Source organism: Notolepis coatsorum (assembly GCF_963971535.1).
Source record: "Notolepis coatsorum genome assembly, chromosome: 6".
In the NCBI taxonomy this organism is placed as follows: Eukaryota; Metazoa; Chordata; class Actinopteri; order Aulopiformes; family Paralepididae; genus Notolepis; species Notolepis coatsorum.
In genome coordinates, this window is record NC_140170.1 from 153,243,786 (window position 1) to 153,265,219 (window position 21,434).

At 41.9% G+C, this 21,434-nt stretch overlaps 1 protein-coding gene across 1 annotated transcript in view; it reads right to left on the minus strand.

Annotated features, from left to right (window-relative positions):
* Positions 1-15,805: 15,805 nt before the first annotated feature.
* LOC311229697 (disco-interacting protein 2 homolog B-A-like) overlaps positions 15,806-21,434 on the minus strand; it is a 121,118-nt gene continuing 115,489 nt past the window's right edge. Inside the window, 1 exon segment of the mRNA XM_084315772.1 lies at positions 15,806-21,136. Coding sequence (XP_084171898.1) covers positions 20,884-21,136 — 253 coding nt within the window. The 3' untranslated portion in view covers positions 15,806-20,883.

Consider the following 21,434-nt stretch of genomic DNA (forward strand, 5'->3'; position numbering starts at 1 on the left):
CTTGAGTTTCCTTCGACTGTCACTTTTGTGTTGATTGAATATTTCATGCTGTGTGTAACTGTAGTTTGTAATACAGGTCCAAAATATTGAGAGCATAAAGTAGCAGGGGCTTTCTTATTACACCTGAAAAAACAATTTTAACTAGACGCTGTTCTGTAAAGTACTTCAGAAATGTATTTGTTGTATACTGTATCTTAGAACAGCTTAAAGAAAAGACGTAGGAGATCTTTGGGGCTTGATCTTACTAAACTTCTAAAATACATCTGTATTGAAACACATTGTTTTTACCCTTTTTCTTATCATTGTGTAAACGTAATGTATTGAAACACATTTTTTTTACCCTTTTTCTTATCATTGTGTAAACGTCTATTTTACATGTATCGACCTGTTTCATGATTTGATGTTTATAATTTATGTGTATCATTGACACTCAACCATTAAACAAAAAATTCAGAATTCAATAGGATTATGTGTTATCATGTTTTTTTACATTTACCATAGTTTCTGCTAAATATCCTGCAAACATGTTTTCATGTGACAATGATATAAATGCATAGTGTCTACAGTAGATACAGAAATAAAAAGATTTTTGCCTTGCATTTGCCTGGTTTAAATAGTGGTCATAACGTTGCATAAGTTCTATGATAGATAATTTTGATGATGATTTTTTTCTCTCACTGACTCTCACAGAGGCTTGTGTTAGGATCTCTACCCATAACCCATACTCTCTCTTAAACTATCAGAGGATATTTGCGCTTCAATGGTCAGATTATGTCACAACGATAGACAGCTATAAACACTGTTCATCATAAATTTATAGCCTCCTTTTCTTTTATACATAATTATGTTATGTGAACCCATCCATAGTTCTGCTCTAACTCTGCAGGTCTCCTAAACTGTTAAACTTCTCACCACCATGGGTTTTTTTAACACCTAAGGGGGCCCAATTCACACCCCCACACACACATATTTTCTGAACATTATATTTTCAGCACAACTCTTTAAGCTAACACATATAACTTTTATACCTATTCATATATTTAACTGTAATAATTAATGTGAACAATAATACATAACACGGTAATGCAACCTTTTTTTAAAAGAATCTATTTTAAATAAAACGTTTCACCGAAACCTAATTACTACGAGACCTTGGGGTGGTTGTAATCAGCCCCTCACCCACGAGACGCACCCATCTAGGAGAACCTAGCCTCTATGCATTTGACTTAAACACTAGCCCTGTCCCCCGTTGGCATTACACCATGCTGAAACAGTTTCGACATCAGTTTGACTGCCCAGCAGTTGGAAACACACAGATCTCTATGGAGGTATGCAACCCAGGTTTTGGCTTACCCCCGGGTCAACACCGCTGACAGACAGACAGACAGACAGACAGACAGACAGACAGACAGACATACATACATACATACATACATACATACATACATACATACACATACATACATACATACATACATACATACATACATACATACATACATACATACATACATACATAGAACCCCTGTTTACAAGTTATCGCTCTTTTTCAAACAAATCAGCCTATTATTCACTTTACATTGTATTTTCTTTTATTTACACATATAAAAAACAAGTATATATAATAGAATATAATCCACAAAGAAATGTGAAGGAGAATTGCTTAAACACTCTCATGCTTGTGACATTCTCCAAGAATCAAAATTATAAACACATTACATCAATATAACAAAAATAATCACACACACACACATACACAGACACACACACACACCTTAGTCCCTTATAGGCTCAGTGACAGTAGTTTTCTTACACATTCTGCAGAAAACGGAACTTACACCCCTTCCTTCTGAAGGCCCCCTCAAGTCGTAAATCAATACTTACCCTGGCATTGACAGAAGCTTTCAGCTTTCCTGATTCGCTGTCCTCTTCCATTTCTCCCGCCTCCTAATGCCCCATCAAGTCATAAATCAAAACTTACCCTGGCATTGACAGAAGCTTTCAGCTTTCCTGATTCGCTGTCCTCTTCCATTTCTCCCGCCTCCTAATGCCCCCTCCTCCTCCTCCTCCTCCTCCTCCTCCTAGTGTGACTGTCACAGCGAGGGGACTCAGTTTGACAGAGAGATATCCAGTCTACTGAGAAGCTGCAGTTTGACAGCCTTCAGAGGGGAATCACACAGGTTTCTACGAAACATACATTTCTTTATTTACACATATATTTTCTGAGTGTCTAAAGTGTCTAAAGATTGTGACATTCTACACTTTATATACACATTGTATTTTTCTTAAAAAATAATCACACACACACACACACAGACACACAGGGTCATAATTTTATTGTGAAAATCGGCTGATTTATTCTGAAAATCCCCCCTCCATTTTGTCCCGCCTCCGGATGTCCCTCCCCCTATAACTCCGCCCCTTCCGAAACCAGAAGTCCCTCCGCTCCGAAACCGGAAGTCCCGCCTCCTTGTATCCCTCGACCAATCAGAAACGGGGGCAGGGCTTAGGGTCATAAATCATCTCAAAATGGGCCGTGGCTTCAATCAATCAACTTTCCATATATGGTCTGACAGAAGGTGGGTACTACTTCTCTCTCTATTATCATTTATTACTGTATCTACAAATCCTTCTGTTTAATCATTTTCCCTTTATTAATTTGCTTAGATTTTTTGTACACATGATCTCAATAAGGTGGTGAATGAGCTCAGTGAGCATTTTCTCGTACCCCGCAGATTTAACATGGTATTATTCACCGTCAAAGATGCAAAAATAAATCATAATTTATATTCTCCTTTTCTTCATTACAATTTACTCAAGCCTAGTAACAGACACAATATTTATGACACTGGAAATACATACCCCCAGGTCCCTAGATGTTCCTAGATACCAAGAACATGCTAATTGACGTTGCAGAAGTGGAGCAATCTTCCATTTACTTAGGCATGTACCTTTAGGCGAAATATTCCTACAGCTTAACAGGTTGAGTGGTTTTGAATGTGGGTAGGGATTCACATTCCTTTACAGCTTTGGGTAGGGTGTTCCTTAATAGTTGATAAACAAATTTAAGACTGTTTAAGGATCCGCAGGGACCCTGTAGTTAGCAACAAGCTACGAGCTAAAAACACATAAACGACAGCCATAAAAAAAAAACTGATAACTTTTTTCCCAAAGAGGAAAGGGGGCGTTGCGCCCCAGCGAGGACACGATTGTTTCCTGTGGGCTTTGTGATTGGTGGAAACATGTTTAGCTACAAAGATTATAGGCTACACAAACTCTAGCAGCTACAAAATTGTTTAATTTAGCTAGTATGTACCATACCTGTCAACCCTCCCGTTTTTCCCGGGATTCTCCCGTGTTTCAACCTTCTCTCCCGCCGTCCTCCCGTAAAAATATTTTTCCCGTTTTTTATTTATACAAAATGGCTAGAATTCTCTCCGTGACGACAGGTGGGAGGAGTGTAGATTAGAACGTTAGGACAGGAAGTCAGACCGGAAGACAGTAGCCGACAAACTGTCGGGCAAAGTGGGGTTGTTCCCGGAGAGCTCACTCTCGGCCGTGGTTTCTCAGTGTATAATGTATGGTGCTCTCCCTCAACATGCGAGTAGGGTGAGACAACACCATTCTTTTGTCCAAATAATACCCTACTTTATACTATATTATTGTCATTCGTTTAATGTAAGGTCAGTCTTACATTGGCACTGCTTTAACATTGCATTTACCCATAATCATTGCTGTATTAGACCCATGTGCCAGTATAACGTTTGTAAAGTAATGAAGCGCAAATGTAAAGTTAATCAATACACAATGAAACAATATCTTTATCTATATCACATGTCAAAACTACTTTAATAAAACAAGATTTCTCTATTAAATTCTACTTCTGCATGCACCGGGAGAATTGAGCTCATAGCACAGATTTGGAGTTGATAGAATGGACATTGCTGTTCTTACGAAATGTTGCACATGGTGGAAATAATGGCAATTAACATTTCTAACATCAACATTTAGTTTACTTTAAACACTATTTACTTTAGTGTTTAAAGTTGATACATTGAGGCATGGTAGAATTTCACTTTATATTACAGCAGTATCCGTTACAATTACAATTAGTGTCTGACTATAGACACATGTTAAAAGTCAAAGTCAACTTCCATTTTCCAATTTGTGCAAGACATACAGAAAATTTCAATTATGTGCCCCCCTTCCCACGGTGTATATAGAAAGAGACAATAAACACAAAAGTAACATAGGACACAATATACACCACACAGGACTATGTACAATATAAACAGTACCTACAATTAAATTAATCAATGAATTAAAATAAGAGGTAAAAGAGAACTTAGTGTAAATATTCCTTAATTTGTGTCAACGTTATAAAAATCCTATTGTATTCAACAAATTAATTATGATACACCACAATATGCCCTTTCTATCTATTCTAAATCTATGGCCTTGCGATTCCACGGCTGTGCAGTGCCGACAAGAGCAGGCGTTCCATCTCCTCTACAGAAACACTGACACTTCCATTCATTTAATGCAGGGATGTACACAGCATTTCACTTTCAACCAGGTATCTGATTAATTTAATGTAGCAATTAGTAGTTCACCCAGTCCTTGGGTACATACAGGTTTTGACCAGCAGATGGCAGTGACGAGGCAGCTCAGCAGAGAGCAGCTGTCAACAAACATCCTAACAGAAAATATATACATACCGGGGGGAGGAGACTACATTGGGAGGGGGCGGGGGAGGGTGGCGGGGCAAAATCTAAAAAAAAATTCAAATCCCAATGTTGACAGCTATGGTATGTACAATGTATCAAACAACCATAGGCGGCGGGTCAATAAGGCCAGGGGGGGCTATGCCTACCCAGAATATTATGCTGGGAATTTTTAAATGTATATATAATATGTGTGCAGGCTGCTGGCTATTGTGTCTTGTGCTGCAGCCTGCTGGCCGAGGTGTCAACGACGAAGGTGTCAGTCGGCTAGGTGACAGCGTTTAAAATTCCAGGTACAGGCAGTAACCAATAGGCTCAGGTTAAATAATGTAGCCAATCACATCATGCATATGATCATCCTTTGTAGCGAACACCAGCTCGCTATTTTGAGTCAAATTTCAAAAAGCAAAATGGATATACGGTATTTTTCCAAGGCATATAAACAAAGTCATTTAGAAGCTGCACCGGGTTGGCCCTGGGCATAACTACACGGATCACCTGAGGCTGTATGTTGCGTTATCTTGGCAAACAAGGGCTTGCTCTAGTAAGAGGACATTATAGGATATTTCATTAATATTTGAAGCTCTCCTCTGATGATAGCATGATTGTCTCCCCCGGGCCCTCAGGCTGTAGGGTCCAGTGCCCCTCCTGATCAGCATGACGACAGCTCACATGCTATAGCTCACATGCTCGTCTCTGTGGCTCTCTGTACATCTGCCCCCCCCCCACACACACACACACACACAAACACACACACACCACGGGCCAGTGAGGAGGGGGCAGGTGAACATAATCAGATTCATCTCAAACCAGACCATATATGGCAATTGGATACAAGCACACACACATGCACACACACCCCTCCCTTCTCTTATTTTGTCCATGAGGTATAAATATGTCATGTGTGTCTTCATTCTGAGAGGCTGAGCCCCGTGGAGGGCAAGTGTTCTCTTCTCTGTGTGATCGACAATAAAGACTCCGTCTGAGAAATACAACTTTGTCGCTTGAATCTGTCAGCTGGTCCATATATATATCAATCTAAAGGACTTGGGATGGTTTGATAATAACCTAACAGATGGAGGCGCTGCTGAGATTGGTTTTTGGGCTAGCTGACAAGGACGGAACGAGAACTCCTGACATCAGAAGGAGGAAAGGAGGAATGGAGACACGGAGAAGAAAAGGTGCAGAAGATCCAGACATTCACACCAGCTGTCTGCAGCGCGTCTGAATCAGGGGAGAGATGCCAGCAGCAGCCCCTCAGACGTCCGTGACAAGACCACCAGACCAGGAGACAGGCAGGAGGAGACGGAGGACGGGCCGGAGATGAAGAGAGGCAGACTGGAGGAGGAGGCAGCTAAGCAGCAGGGGCCAGAACGCTGCCCCATGTCCCCTCCTCCCAGCGAGGCAGAGCTGAGGAGATGGTGGGCCGGCAGAGAGGTGGAGAGGACAGCCCAGAGACACTGAGGCAGCAGACCAGAGGAGACACTTTTGCCTATAGGGCCGCGCCCTGGAACGGGAACCAGCTCAGGAAGGAGACCCACGCCCTAGAAGACGGGACCTGGGGTGCACTGTAATAGAGGGGGGGTTGTATCCTATGGGTTAGGTGTACCTGAGTAAGGGAGGTTCGGGGGTAGGTGTATTCTTCTGAAAAGTTGCAAATCTGTGTCTCTTTTTTCTCTCTCTCTCCCGCTCCCCCCCCTCCCTCTTTCTCTCTCTCTCCTCTCTGACCGTTGTTTATCCCTCCTGGTTTAGGTGTGATGCGTGTAATGGATGATAATCGGCAGGTACAGATCCATTAATGAACTATTGTGTTGACATATTGATTTAATGTCAAAAGGGGGAATTATAGGATATTTCATTAATATTTGAAGCTCTCCTCTGATGATAGCATGATTGTCTCCCCCGGGGCCCTCAGGCTGTAGGGTCCAGTGCCCCTCCTGATCAGCATGACGACAGCTCACATGCTATAGCTCACATGCTCGTCTCTGTGGCTCTCTGTACATCTGCCCCCCCCCCCCCACACACACACACACACACACCATGGGCCAGTGAGGAGGGGGCAGATGAACATAATCAGATGAATCTCAAACCAGACCATATATGGCAATTGGATACAAGCACACACACATGCACACACACCCCTCCCTTCTCTTATTTTGTCCATGAGGTATAAATATGTCATGTGTGTCTTCATTCTGAGAGGCTGAGCCCCGTGGAGGGCAAGTGTTCTCTTCTCTGTGTGATCGACAATAAAGACTCCCTCTGAGAAATACAACTTTGTCGCTTGAATCTGTCAGCTGGTCCATATATATATATCAATCTAAAGGACTTGGGATGGTTTGATAATAACCTAACAACATGGTGAGAGTCAGATTTCATCAAATCGTGGAAACTTTTTAGAGCTACTGTATGTACATTGTTTTCAAAGCATGATGAGATCTAAATTACGAAAGACGTTCCCTTCATTGCTGTCAGCACTGCAACTTGTGATTCAAGTCGTGAACGGTCTTTCTCAGCAATGAGGCACATCACATCCAAAAGAACAACAATGCGCCAGTCTGCTTCACATTGAAAGTGATCTCACAGACAAAGTTAAAGCAGAAAAGATCATTGATGCCAAGAAAGACGAAACGTCGCATTTTGCTGCATTAAGGTAAGACAATGGTTAATCTATTATTGGATGCCTTCATTTGAACACTTAATTTGCACTGTGAATTGACAAAAAAGGAAACAATTTGCACACTCTGCGCGACATAGCCTACCCTAATGTCCGGTTCACGCGCCGCCTATGCAAACAACGTTTAATTTGGTTTAGTTAAGAGATTGAAGTACTCTAGTCCAGTCCACTTCAATGTTTCATTATGATGAATTGAAAATGGGGGACCCTGATGTAAACAAGACGAAAGTCTTTCTCTGGTCTGCATCCCCTTAACAATTGTGTGTATTGAGCTGTACTGTATTGTACCCATTCTGCAATCTGTTAATACAATTTTCAATCAATCAAGCCAGCTTTCATGTAGATTTAGCAGGGCAATTCTACACCAGTACTACTAGTGCAGTAGCCAGATTAGACATCAACCAGGACAATTTAAATTTCAGCTGGATCAAAAGTTATCTAAATAAGAGAGTATGTGAAACTGGGTGATTGCTCTTCAATGTGTTTGGTCATTGCTTGTGGTGTCCTCCAGGGGTCAGTGTTGGGGCCAAAATTATTTATACTGTATAATGACATTATGTAAAGTGTCCAAGTTACTGAAATTAGTTTTGTTTGCAGATGACACTGGATAATTTAAATAAAATGCAGGAGGACATTACCCAGGAAATGTTTAAACTTAAAATATGGTTTGATTTCAACAAATTATCATTAAATTGATCTAAGACCAAAATAATGCTGTTTGGAAATTGTAGGAAAGATACATGTGTACAGATAAAAATAGATGGGGTGGAAATTGAAAGAGTGTCTGAAATAAAATGTCTTGGTGTCACGATTGACGAAATTTTTTTTTGGAAATCACATATCAAACATATTCAAACCAAATTGGCAAGGAGCATTTCAGTAATAAACAAAGCAAAGCAGGTCCTGGATCACAAATCACTTCACATTCTCTACTGTTCACTAGTTTCACCATATATAACTTACTGTGTTGAAGTCTGGGGAAATAATTATAAATGCTCATTACACCCATTAACCATCCTATAGAAAAGAGCTGTGTGCATCATTTACAAGGTTGGATATCTGGAACATACTCATTCACTTTTCTTACAATCAAAATGATTAAAATGTACTGATATTGTAATGTATCAAACTGCACAAATAATGTACAAAGCAAAAAATAATAATAAACTCCCAGGAAATATTCAAAGACTGTTCAACGTTGTAAGATTCTGATCAAACTGGCCAGTATCACGTCTTCGTCTGTTTGGCTCTCCATCCAATTCCTCTGCGTTGTGTACTTTTAATGGTCCTGACGTCTCCGATACCGGTTGATAAGATCCTTATCTCCGCCGTTAGTGCAATCCATAAACCATACTAATTCTCCACCTCCGTAAGAATTCGACACTTCGACACCGTGAGATACCTTATGAGGAAAAGCGTTGTTTTATTGCTATAAACAGAACCTCATAATCAGATGTTGTCAGATGTTATCAAATTGTATCGTCCTTGAAGAGTCTATTCTAATGATCTTTCGGTGTTCGTCTATCGTCCTTTTGTGATTCAGTCCAATAGTGTTCAGGCCTGTTCGTTAGCCTAACCCTCCTCGCGTTAGCCGAAGCTACTGTAATGATGATGTGGCATTCTCCCTTCCCCCCCCTCCGTGGTGGAGGAGGAAGAGTCTCTCCTGGTTCCTTCCCTCCTAGTCTCAGTCAGATTTGAGTCTGCCCTACCCGGAAACACCGTTCGATTTATAGATCTTCGTCGTAGCAACGACGGCCCCCCGCCCCTCTCCTGGTTGTCATGCGACGTGCTGTCATGACGACGGCTAACCTTTCACACATTAAAATGCAGTCTCTACTGTTTCATTCAAATGAACCGCTCTCCCTCGCTCTGGGAGACACTCACTATCAGTGTTATGTCTCCGAGGAATACAAAACAAACAACCTCGCTGGCAGTGTGCTGTGACACCGCTTCTTCTCCACCGTCAATATCATCCCGTGATGATAATGATATTACCCTCTTGAAGCGTCTCTTTATATCAGTTTATAACCAAATATACATTGAAAAAACCACCATTTTCTCTCAATCCCCCCTTGATTCTTATCACCCCTTCAGAATCATAAATCATTATTTGGTTTTTTAATTAATTATGCCAAGCCTGTGGTTGAAGCAAACCAACCTCGTCTCTCGTGCACAAGAAACGAAGACGGCCCACGGTCAACCCAGTGATCCTGCTGCCTGATGTCTGTTTGCGGCCCCCTTCGTGCACAAAGGGAACCGAAACCGACCACCAAAACCAACAACATCCAACGACTCATAACCATTGGAGCCCCCCTGTCTGCTCCCAATAATTATATCCTGTTGTTCTACTGTTCTCCCTCTTATCTACCTTCTATATATATATATATCCTTCTATACATATATCTTATATATGAATCCTCCATTTATATCTCATACTCCTAATCAATGAACACAGGACTTCTCGCTGTTGTCTCGTCTCTCGATCTCCTGATTGACTCTGAAAGGAAGTCCCTGTTTTGTCCATGATTCACCGCCCATGCTCTGTTGTTTCAAAACGCTCTCTAAACAGCGTCTCCGCAGGGAAGCCCCCTCCGATGTCCGCCTCGTTCTCCCCTGGGCAAACACCGCCTGCGACCGCTGGACTCCGCCTCGTCGGCCGTCTCCGCCCCGTTGGCCTTCTCCGCCCCGTCGGTCATCTCCGCCCTGTCGGTCATCTTGGTTGAGGCTCATCTCCACCGCCGTCGGCCCTCTCCAGACTCTGAAAGCAGAAACACCACGCCGGCAGTTTTTCTGTACACTTGACCCTGTGTTTTCTATTAGTCTACCGTGGCTTTGGGCCTGCAGCTCGTTCTCTATATATTTTTTCCTCTGCAAGCCCCGGCCATGGCCACGCCCTTTCAGACTGTTGGAAGGTGTGAGTGTCCTACAGCCCATGGCGCTATTTGTTCTCTATTAGTCCCCCACCTTCTCAACACCCATATCTAATCCTACAGGGCTGTTCCCTGTTTTGTTGTCTTCCGGCGTGACACCAGCAGCTAAACGATACCCACTCGGCGCTCTACGTTTGTCCCACGGGTGACCCCCAGCGCGCGCCAGTTATTTCTGGTGACGTGTCCCCTCAAGACTCTGCCTATTTATTAGGTGTGAGAAGGCCCCACTGGAGATCGAACTCCCTCTTATTTCATAATTAAACTTATTTAATAAACCGCATCTCATCTCTCTCTGCAATTCTTATTTAACCCATTCAATAATAAACTATTCAATTAACCTGTATATCAATATTATTATTATGATAATAACATACAACCAAGCATCGCTCTAACATACAACAGAGCAGGTTGGTTCCCTGCCCCTAACTCACATACGTACTCGTACTATCATCTAACATACAACAGAGCTGTCCGTTGCTCTATACCCTACGGGGCTGTCTACCGTCGCCCTGGAGCTGTCCCGTCGCTCTATACCCTACGGGGATGTCTACCGTCGCCCTGGAGCTGTCCCGTCGCTCTATACCCTACGGCAGGGGTTCTCAACCTTTCTGCTGCCAAGGCACCCCTGTGTTCAATAAAATATTCCAGGGCACCCCTACATACGATAAAAACTTTCCCGGTCCTGTCTTTTTTGCTACAATGATGATACAATGACTCTTTATTTGCCGTGCTGTCGTTGAGATGTTTTGTTGTTTGTTTGTCTTTGTTGCTTGTTGGTGAATCTGCAAATATGAATTGCCCCACGCGGGATCAATAAAGTTGTCTGAATCTGATGACAAAAGTTTTTTTTTTAAATACAGAAAAGGATCACTAAACTGCTATCTGTTGCAGCTGCACTGTTCTCCATAAAAATAGCATATTTGGATAAGTTTGACAATTTCTCAAAACAGAAAATCATGTATTTTTTTTAAATACAGAAAAGGATCACCAAGTTACCATTTCTCAAAAAATATAAATAAATACAGAAAATAAGCACTCGTTCACTCAGTGGACATTTCTAGCTCAATGCGAGGTCCGCTGCTGCTGGCTAATAATACGGTCAATACGTGGGGAGATCTTTGACAAGGCAACACGCATGTCATCATCAAGGCTCAACTTGGCCCTATATTTTGTTTTCAGAGCTGTCATGGATGAAAAGCCAGCTTCACACAGATATGTGGGGCTGAATGGTATCAACACCTTAACTGCAGCATCATGAGATACTTGGTACTCAGCACCACACTCTGAAACTAGCTCTCCAGGTGGTATCAGATGAGATTTCAATGAGTTCTTCCAAGAGTTTGGATGGAGATGTGTCAGGAAGCTTTGTCTCAATGTTGTCTGTAAAGTTTTTTTTATCCAGAGTAACTTGGTGATCCTTTTCTGTGTTTTATTAAATAATGATTTTCAGATTTTTAGAAATGGTCAAACTTATCCAAATATGGTATTTTCATGAAAAACAGTGCAGCTGCAACAGATAGCACTTTAGGGATAATTTTCTGTAATCCAAAAATAATATGGATTCACTATAAAGTGCCTGTTCACTATAAAGTGCCACGTTTTGATATATTGAGCTTTAAACTTTAAGTAAATTTTTTGGAACACGCAATCTAAAACACCTTCCTCTCCCAAACCGTTCCTGCAATTGTTTTATGTTGCATGATGATCATGGATACATTTATCATGTATTGTATTTTTTATGTTTAAATATCAACATAATCTGTCTGTCCACCCTCAGTACATTTACTATCAATATAATATAGTAGTCTGACTTCATCATCTTTTCAAACGCACACACATAGAGGGAGAATGCCCCCCCCCCCCCTCCTTCCCAGTCCTCCTTCCAACTAGTCCCCACCCTGCTGTTCTCTGTCGCTCTGAACAGGGCTTTTAGCTTGTTGTAGCTTATGCTAACGGGACATTAATTCCGGTCTTAAACACAACGTGGTCATAAAGGAATGGCAAGGATTGCAAAGCATGTTATATGCATTTGACCCGTTGCGGAATAAAACAGCAGGGATTTGTTTTGGGTCGCAAAAACACTACCCTTGCTGTGTTTCAATGTCCGCGTTCCAGATCCAGACGCTACTACTGCTGAGCTGAGAGACGCTACTCTGCTCACTGCTCAGCCTGCTGTGTGGAGATGCATCCTATTGGCTGTGTGCTGGAGCGGATATGAGTCACGACACCACGGATTTTCAAAATAAGAGTATCATAATGACCTTAATGTTGCTAGCTTTCGGAGCCTAGTTATTATAGCTGGAGCTGCGCGTGGGCATAAATGAGACCCGCTATAGGATTTTCAAAATAAGACTGTTGTCATTCTATATTTTTAAAGAACATTGCCAGGCATCTCGCGGAACCCCAGGCAGCTCTCCGCGGAACCCCTGTGTGCCGCGGAACCCCTGTTGAGAACCGCTGCCCTACGGGGCTGTCTACCGTCGCCCTGGAGCTGTCATGTCGCTCTATATACCCTACGGGGCTGTCTACCGTCGCTCTGGAGCTGTCCCGTCGCTCTATACCCTACGGGGCTGTCTACCGTCGCCCTGGAGCTGTCCCGTCGCTCTATACCCTACAGGGCTGTCTACCGTCGCCCTGGAGCTGTCCCGTCGCTCTATACCACACTTTGAGTTCCTTTACAAAGTTCTCACATACACCACCGTGTATACACACAAGCAGTTGGTAATTTTGAAAAAATGAATCTCCTTAATTAACTTAAACTCTAAATATTCCCCTATGGGTAATGGAAACTCCCCAGCACTACCCCCCCCCCCTCCGCAATTAAACTCCTTAATTGAATTAAACTCTAAATATTCCCCTATGGGTAATGGAAACTCCCCAGCACTACCCCCCCCCCCCCCTCCGCCACTAGGTGGCGACCTACTCCTCCTCCATTTGCTTGTATTATACCACTGCCCCCCTAGATGGCGGCCAAAACTCAGTCTAGAGGATTGTAGGTGACGTGTCACTTCCTGATTCTAAACCCCTCGTGGCTCTGCGGCCATTTTGATTCGGTGCAAATGGCTACTCTCTCAACAAACGAACGCTGCCCTTCCTTCCAAGGCCTAAAAACACCGCTGTTTTTCCTCTCTTTCCTATCCATTATCAGGGGACGCTTTCTCAGACTAATACTCTTGCCTGATCGGACATAATACACACTGGTACAATCTCCTTTCGACTTTCCTTCTGTTATGAAAACAGTCCCGCCATCAACAATTTTTCGATCTGATTCAGCACCCCCCCCTCTCCTCATCTCTCTCATTATGGCTCCTTCTGCCCTATTTTGCTTTCTTTCGTCATCTATGACTGTTTTGGTTCCCTTTCAGATAACACCTTCGATTTTCAAAACAAAACTGTGCCGCTCTGCTGTTATTCAAACACACTATTACAGCTGGCATTCTCTGTTTCAAACTAAATATGTTTACGTTTACGTATGCACTATCTGTTCGTTTTTATTTGGCTTAAAAGATCAAAACAATCGTGTGCACAGTGAACTCACATTTTTGATCGGAGCGCTGTTTCCCCTACAGCGCTGGTTCGCCTCCTGACCGCTCAACTCGCCGCTCTCTCCCAGGGCTGGCCGGCCTTGCTTCGATCATGATTCTCCCACACATTGATGACTGTTGTCCACTGTCGCCCCATTATTGAAAAAGTCTTTATCTGTTGTTCTTATCTCTTGCAAATCCGGCTGTCATCAACAACCAACTGTTCCCGTTGTTTTAATCTCTTGCAAATCCGGGTCACGGCACCAACTGTAAGATTCTGATCAAACTGGCCAGTATCACGTCTTCGTCTGTTTGGCTCTCCATCCAATTCCTCTGCGTTGTGTACTTTTAATGGTCCTGACGTCTCCGATACCGGTTGATAAGATCCTTATCTCCCCCGTTAGTGCAATCCATAAACCATACTAATTCTCCACCTCCGTAAGAATTCGACACTTCGACACCGTGAGATACCTTATGAGGAAAAGCGTTGTTTTATTGCTATAAACAGAACCTCATAATCAGATGTTGTCAGATGTTATCAAATTGTATCGTCCTTGAAGAGTCTATTCTAATGATCTTTCGGTGTGTTCGTCTATCGTCCTTTTGTGATTCAGTCCAATAGTGTTCAGGCCTGTTCGTTAGCCTAACCCTCCTCGCGTTAGCCGAAGCTACTGTAATGATGATGTGGCATTCTCCCTTCCCCCCCCTCCGTGGTGGAGGAGGAAGAGTCTCTCCTGGTTCCTTCCCTCCTAGTCTCAGTCAGATTTTAGTCTGCCCTACCCGGAAACACCGTTCGATTTATAGATCTTCGTCGTAGCAACGACGGCCCCGCCCCTCTCCTGGTTGTCATGCGACGTGCTGTCATGACGACGGCTAACCTTTCACACATTAAAATGCAGTCTCTACTGTTTCATTCAAATGAACCGCTCTCCCTCGCTCTGGGAGACACTCACTATCAGTGTTATGTCTCAGAGGAATACAAAACAAACAACCTCGCTGGCAGTGTGCTGTGACACCGCTTCTTCTCCACTGTCAATATCATCCCGTGATGATAATGATATTACCCTCTTGAAGCGTCTCTTTATATCAGTTTATAACCAAATATACATTGAAAAAACCACCATTTTCTCTCAACGTGCAAGATGGGGATTACAATTTAAGGGGAACATTTCATTTAAAAAGTTACAGTTTTCGAACAACCATGAAGAGTCTTTGTATTTCAATATGCGGAGTAAAATTATGGAACGGTCTGGTTGTGGAGTTAAAGCAATGTCAAAACATAAAACAGTTTAAAATAAAATACAGTCAAATGGTTTTACAGAGGTACAGAGATGAAGAAGGGGTTTGATAACTGGCAGTATGTATGTGTATGTATGTATATGTGCATAATGTAGGTATATAGTTGTATATATGTATAAAAAATGGCTAGAGGAACTTTACAGGGTAACATACAGTTTGGCAAATATTAATAAGGTATTATTAAAAAATGTATTGTTAAACTAAGTTCATTTTTAATATAAGTCTAGTAATGTATGAATTAGTAAATAAAATATAGTATGTTCTGATGAGTAAATAGGGGTGGGATTAAATAAGTGTATGCTTCTTCCCACTCCTTTTCAAATATGTAAATGACACACAAAAAATGTGAGTTTGACTTTTTTGTTTGTTCTTATTTTTTATATACATTTATTATTTGAACGGCTTAAGGCTATAATGTACTTGATGTTTGTTTGTTATGTTGCATATTTGAAATAAACTTCAATCAAATCTAAATCAAATCTTACATCATTATTACCTAAACTGGCAACAAAAAATAAGAACACCGTATTGAATAAAATTGTTCTGTTTATTTTTGCATTACTGTTGCATAAAGTATAAAACAGCAATTACAACTAACCAACAGAAACCAAACCAAAAAAAAGTGAAAGAGATGGGGAGGGTGGTGGGATTACTGTCTTATTTTCTTCATTATATACTAAAATACCTCCAAAACATCAAGGATTCATCAGTGGGTCACCCCCATTAACAACGTTCTTGGAATTCGCCAAATAATTTACACAACATAAAGTGTGCATACAAATAAACGTTGATTGAACAACTCAAAAGAGATGATTCAGATTATTTGATGAATAATTAACAGTATTTTTATTTTATACACCACTGGTCAAGCTTTATTCACTCATCAGTCAATATTTTGTCCCTAGCTATTTATTACAAAATGTGTAATCATCATGTATAGTCACCAGGCTGTGCAAGCGTTGAGATTAAACCGCACAGTCTTTTGATTTGCATAGTGTGTAAGAACTTGTACGGAGAGAGTGTAAAACAGACAAAACATCCTAGTGGAGCAGGCTAGACATGGAGTTGTCAGTAACCCCCCCCCCCCTTTTTACTTGTTAAGTTTGCATTAATAACAAGAGAGTTCTTCAAACAACAATATCACCAGTAATATTCACAGATTGCACCAAGAGACCGTCTGGTCCTTCCCTGTGTTATCAGAGCATCTTTCCCTGAAGTTTACTCCCCCCCAGAAGAAAATAAAATGAAAAAAGAAATAATCCTCCCACTTGTGCTTCAAGCTCTACACGTGCTAGTCTCAGTCATGCAGACATCCCACTGTGAACGTGGGATGTATACTCAAAGCTAGGATATGATGTCACCCCCTCCCCCTTTCTAAATGGATATAATGACTAGATTAAAAACCAGATGTCGACCATTTTACCTCTAAAATCATTCAAACATTTATTGGAGCTGTGAAGTGGGGACAATCGTATATCTCTCACATCTTTGATCGTGTAGAAGCTTGAGTAAAACACGTGTTCAAACTCAGGACAAGGAGATATTATCACGTGTTCACGTTTAAAATACACCTCTTCCGATCAGACATACGGGAGTTTGGCATGACTGAAGGTTACATTGGAACAGAACACGATTAACGCCCCCTCATATTCACGGGAAGGAGAGCGACCCTCCCCCAAAAAAGCAAAATAACAACAATTTATTTACATGTTAATAGCAATGGTTCATCATAGACAACTAATCCACTACAATGAACCTATAAATTATTGCAAGGAGCACATGGTAAGCACAGAATTTCAGGGAGCATATGAAATCAATTTGTGAAAACATCTTAATGTAAAATCTCCCAATTTCATACTATTTGTGGGAGAGATGTGGGAGGAACTTTACAAAAACTTAAGTGATACTTTTTTTTTTTACCTTCACTTATGCCTGCAATGAATTACTTGTAATTGTCAATCAAGGACAATTTAGATGATCTTTTCTTTATTTCATAAATTCAAGCAATGCTATTGGCTCAGGTTTGCAATTGCATTTACAAAGGCAAATTGTTCCAGTGATTCAACATAGAAAATAACTCCATTTCTAGAGCGGTTTAATGGAGAAGAGGTCCGTAAAGGTTTCAGAAACACAACAAATTGATTCTATTTTATTACAGCTGTTTCTTTTTGTAGTGTTCAAATTAATGTATTACAAAATTGCACAAAGACAAAATAAACAACTCAGAACTGTGACTGTGGACAGAAAACGGTAAGTGCCATTTGTTCAAAATAATTGCATTCTATGATGTACAAAAGCTAAGAGGGGAATAACTGTTTTGTGTTGCAAATTCAATTTGCATACATCAAACTAAATCTAGTAGCAGGTCAATGATTTAATTGTTTTAAAAAATAACCTGGTAGAGTGAAAACAGTCATCATATTGGTTTTTAGCATTCTCCTAAACCACTATCATAAACAATTCAAATCTTTTCTGTCCCATTACAAAAATGAACTATAGTAAAACTATAGTATTTCTGTGTTTTACACATTACTATAGAAATCGTATCTATCACTGTAAAAAAATAAAATATGGTGGTAAACCATACGAGTGTAGTATTTATATGGTAAATCTATAGTGTGCACAAAAAAAAACATGAATACTATAAATCACTATAGTATTTCTGTGGTAAATCTCTATAGTGTGTACGAAAAAACCCACAGGAATACTATAGTTCATTTTTGTAGGAAACGATTTGGGAGTTTAATCTTGACAGTCCCCGTCCTGATAAACTCTAATGAGCTCCTCAAGTAGGAGTTTCATCCTGATGGCCCCCGTCCTAGTAAACTTTGAGCTCCTCAAGAAGGAGTTTAATTCTGACGCCCCCGTCCTGGTAAACTTTGAGCTCCTCAAGAAGGAGTTTCATCCTGATGGCCCCCGTCCTGGTAAACTATGAGCTCCTCAAGTAGGAAGTTCATCCCGACGGCCCCCATCCTGGTAAACGATGAGCTCCTCAATAAGGAAGTTCATCCCGACGGCCCCCGTCCTGGTAAACGATGAGCTCCTCAATAAGGAAGTTCATCCCGACGGCCCCCGTCCTGGTAAACTATGAGCTCCTCAAGTAGGATCCCTCAGGATAATATATATTCCTGAACCATGAGAAATAATGCATCCTTTGTATCATAAAAATAGACCATTTTAGAGAAAGTGCAAGATTATAATTACAGATTATCTTTACTAATTATACCTTTATTATTATTTTATTTTTAATGAATTAAAGATAACTCTACTTGTTAAAACTGTTAAAATCTTATTTACAATGTTCTTTTCCACTACCGCCATCGGCTTACAGCTAGGTTAGTTATCTGGAAACCTTCGGGTGAGAGATTTGATTGTTTATACATTTATATACAATTTAAAAATAGCTATACAGTGACATACAGTATATCTAAAATACAGAGAGGCCTTTGCGAGTACAGTACATCATATCGCCTCTGTCCTCTTGTCGTCTCTATCCCTCTGGATATCTGCCGTGATTTCAAAGCCAACAGGGAATGGGTTGAAACAAAGATAGGAATGTATGACTAAGGTTCTATAAGGCAAGGAATAAAGGATAATTTAGAAAGTTTTGAATGTATATTTGGCTTCAGTAAGACAATGTAAGCTTTCTAGTCACTGTACATCAACAGTGTTTGGTTGTGTTAGTATTAGTGTCTTTTTTCCTTCTCTCTTCTTCATATTCCCTCTCACTTTTATCACACTCACTCAGGCTGCGGTTACACTAAAGGAAAACAATAACGTTTCATTTTCACTTTTCAGAACGTTGCGTTATGGCAGTCAGGTTAGACGTCGTTTGTCTCCTGTATGTGCGGGAGGTATTTGTCGCGTGCACAAGCCAGACAGAGAGAGAGAGCACAGAGCGCGCGTGTGTGTGCCTCGTTTGTCCTCGCGTGTCGCGAGTGTGTGTAAAAGCACAGCAGAGCCCCGCTCCTCGTTCAGACAGCGCGTGTGTGTGCATGTGAACTTCGCAGAAATTGTGCAGAACAAAGCAAGCGTAGATCACAGTAGGCAGGTCCTCTGTGTTTATGTCCATAGCTCTCCGGGCATCGCAAAGCGCGCCTTCAGACGTCCGAACGAACACTCGATCACTATGCGTCGGTGTCTAGTGCGCATGGGTGTTGGACGTGAACGGCTCCGTCTCTGGCTCGCGCAAGTTTACATGCCACCGTTCCAAGGGACTTTGAGAACGAAAACCCCCTTTGAGCGTTGCCGCTAGGAGAACGAAATGCCAGCTAAAACGCTGTTGCCTTTTAACTTGGACATGCAAACGAAATCATTCGAAAATACAACGTTGCTGTTTTCCCCCAGTGTAACCATGGCCTCAATGAGAACGGACGTCGAGTGACCACATGTTATTTGTGTGGTTTCGTTTGAACAACGTAGAGATTGTTCAGGCTATGTGACTCCTTTCTTTGACTAAAAATTCCAAGGGAGAAACAGGAATTATCTAGAGGGGTTTTGGCGTGAAGTAACTACAGATTTATACTGTATTACCTTTTATAGAGAGGCAAAGTCCCTCTCTTTCTGCTAACCACCATGGTATCCTATTTTGGAAAGAAAATCTGTTTGGAAGTCAATGGCGATTGGAGTTGATTGACCAGCAAGTTAGCTAATGTTAGCTAACATTAGCGATAGCTTTTTGATGCTATAACGTAACGTTAGCTCGCTGATAATTACACGTTCGACAAACATCATCATGTGTTCATGGCACAATTCAAACAGGATCAAACAATTATTTGTCTCTCACCGTTGACTACAGTTCATATTATTTCCCCCTGCACCAAGCCTATACCTCAACCACACAGATCACCATGAAATGCCATTAGGACTGTCTCCTACACCTGCTGTTTCCCGCTCAAACAAGAGAGAGAGAGAGAGAGAGAGAGAGAGAGAGAGAGAGAGAGAGAGAGAGAGAGAGAGAGAGAGAGAGAGAGAGAGAGAGAGAGAGAGAGAGAGAGAGAGAGAGAGAGAGAGAGAGAGAGAGAGAGAGAGAGAGAGAGAGAGAGAGAGAGAGAGAGAGAGAGAGAGAGAGATGGGGAGAATGAAATCAGGACTTCTCAGTTCCAGTTCAGTGGACTGGTCTTGACATGTTAAATGTAGTTGGCTGTGTCCAGCTTGGTAAAGAAGCATCTTCAAAACACAGTGAACGTCTTCCGAACACAACAACAAGTCCCGGTCCCGGACGCGAGGAGGCCAATATGTCTCTAAGGGTCAGGTGTTCTTGGTTCACAGCAGGTCCTGTATTTTGTCAAACACAATCCACGCTTATCTGTAGATCCCAGAGTCCAGATCCCAGATGATGCTCCGGTAGCGAGACCCCCCCCCCTCTAATAACCAGCCGAGTCCAGCCCAGCTCAGTCCGACCGGGGTTCCTACACATTTTACATTTTCAATACCTTTTAACCCCCAGACCTTCAGTTTTAGTCATAGCAGATCTATTGCCCGTTGTTTTATACCCTTGATTCTAGGCTCATAATAGTACTGAGTACTGATGCAGGTATATACAGTGTCTCAGGAGCAGCTTGCAGTGATGAATATCACCCACTTTCCTCCTGATATTTTCTTTTATCTCGCTCCCAACTTCCTCTTTTTTTCGAAAGACCTGGGAAATGTCAACATAAACCCTCAATATTCCTCTACACCTCCCTGACCCATGTAGGAACCCCCGTCCGACACCGACACCCTCCCCCTCACATGTTGTAAGCCACGTAGATGGGGTCCAGCTGGTCGGCGAGGAAGGAGTCGCGGAGGTGCATGCGCTGCTTCTCCCCCCGGGAGTTGATGGGGATGACGCCCGGGTCCACGATGACCACCACGCCCACGATGAGGTGGTGCTCTTCCAGGACCACGTTGGTGACCAGCGGCACCAGGTCCAGGGCGTCCTGCTCGGAGCCACACAGCTCCGACACCACCACCAGCAGGTTGGTCCATGTGAACACCGCACTGTCGGGGAGAGGCAGGGTGTGAATGAATGAATGAATGAATTAATGAAAACTTTATTTAACAGATTGCAGAATGGGTACAATACAGTACGGCTCAATACACACAATGCAGACCAGAGAAAGACGTTTGTCTTGTTTACATCAGGGTCCCCCATTCTCAATTCATAGTGAGTGGGTACACTGTTCAACACTGTGATTATTGTACTGTAAATGAGGGCTATTTTATTTTATTTAACTATTTTATTGCACTGCACTATTGCATCATCATTCATGTCTTTTCTATTCTACTAAAACTCAAT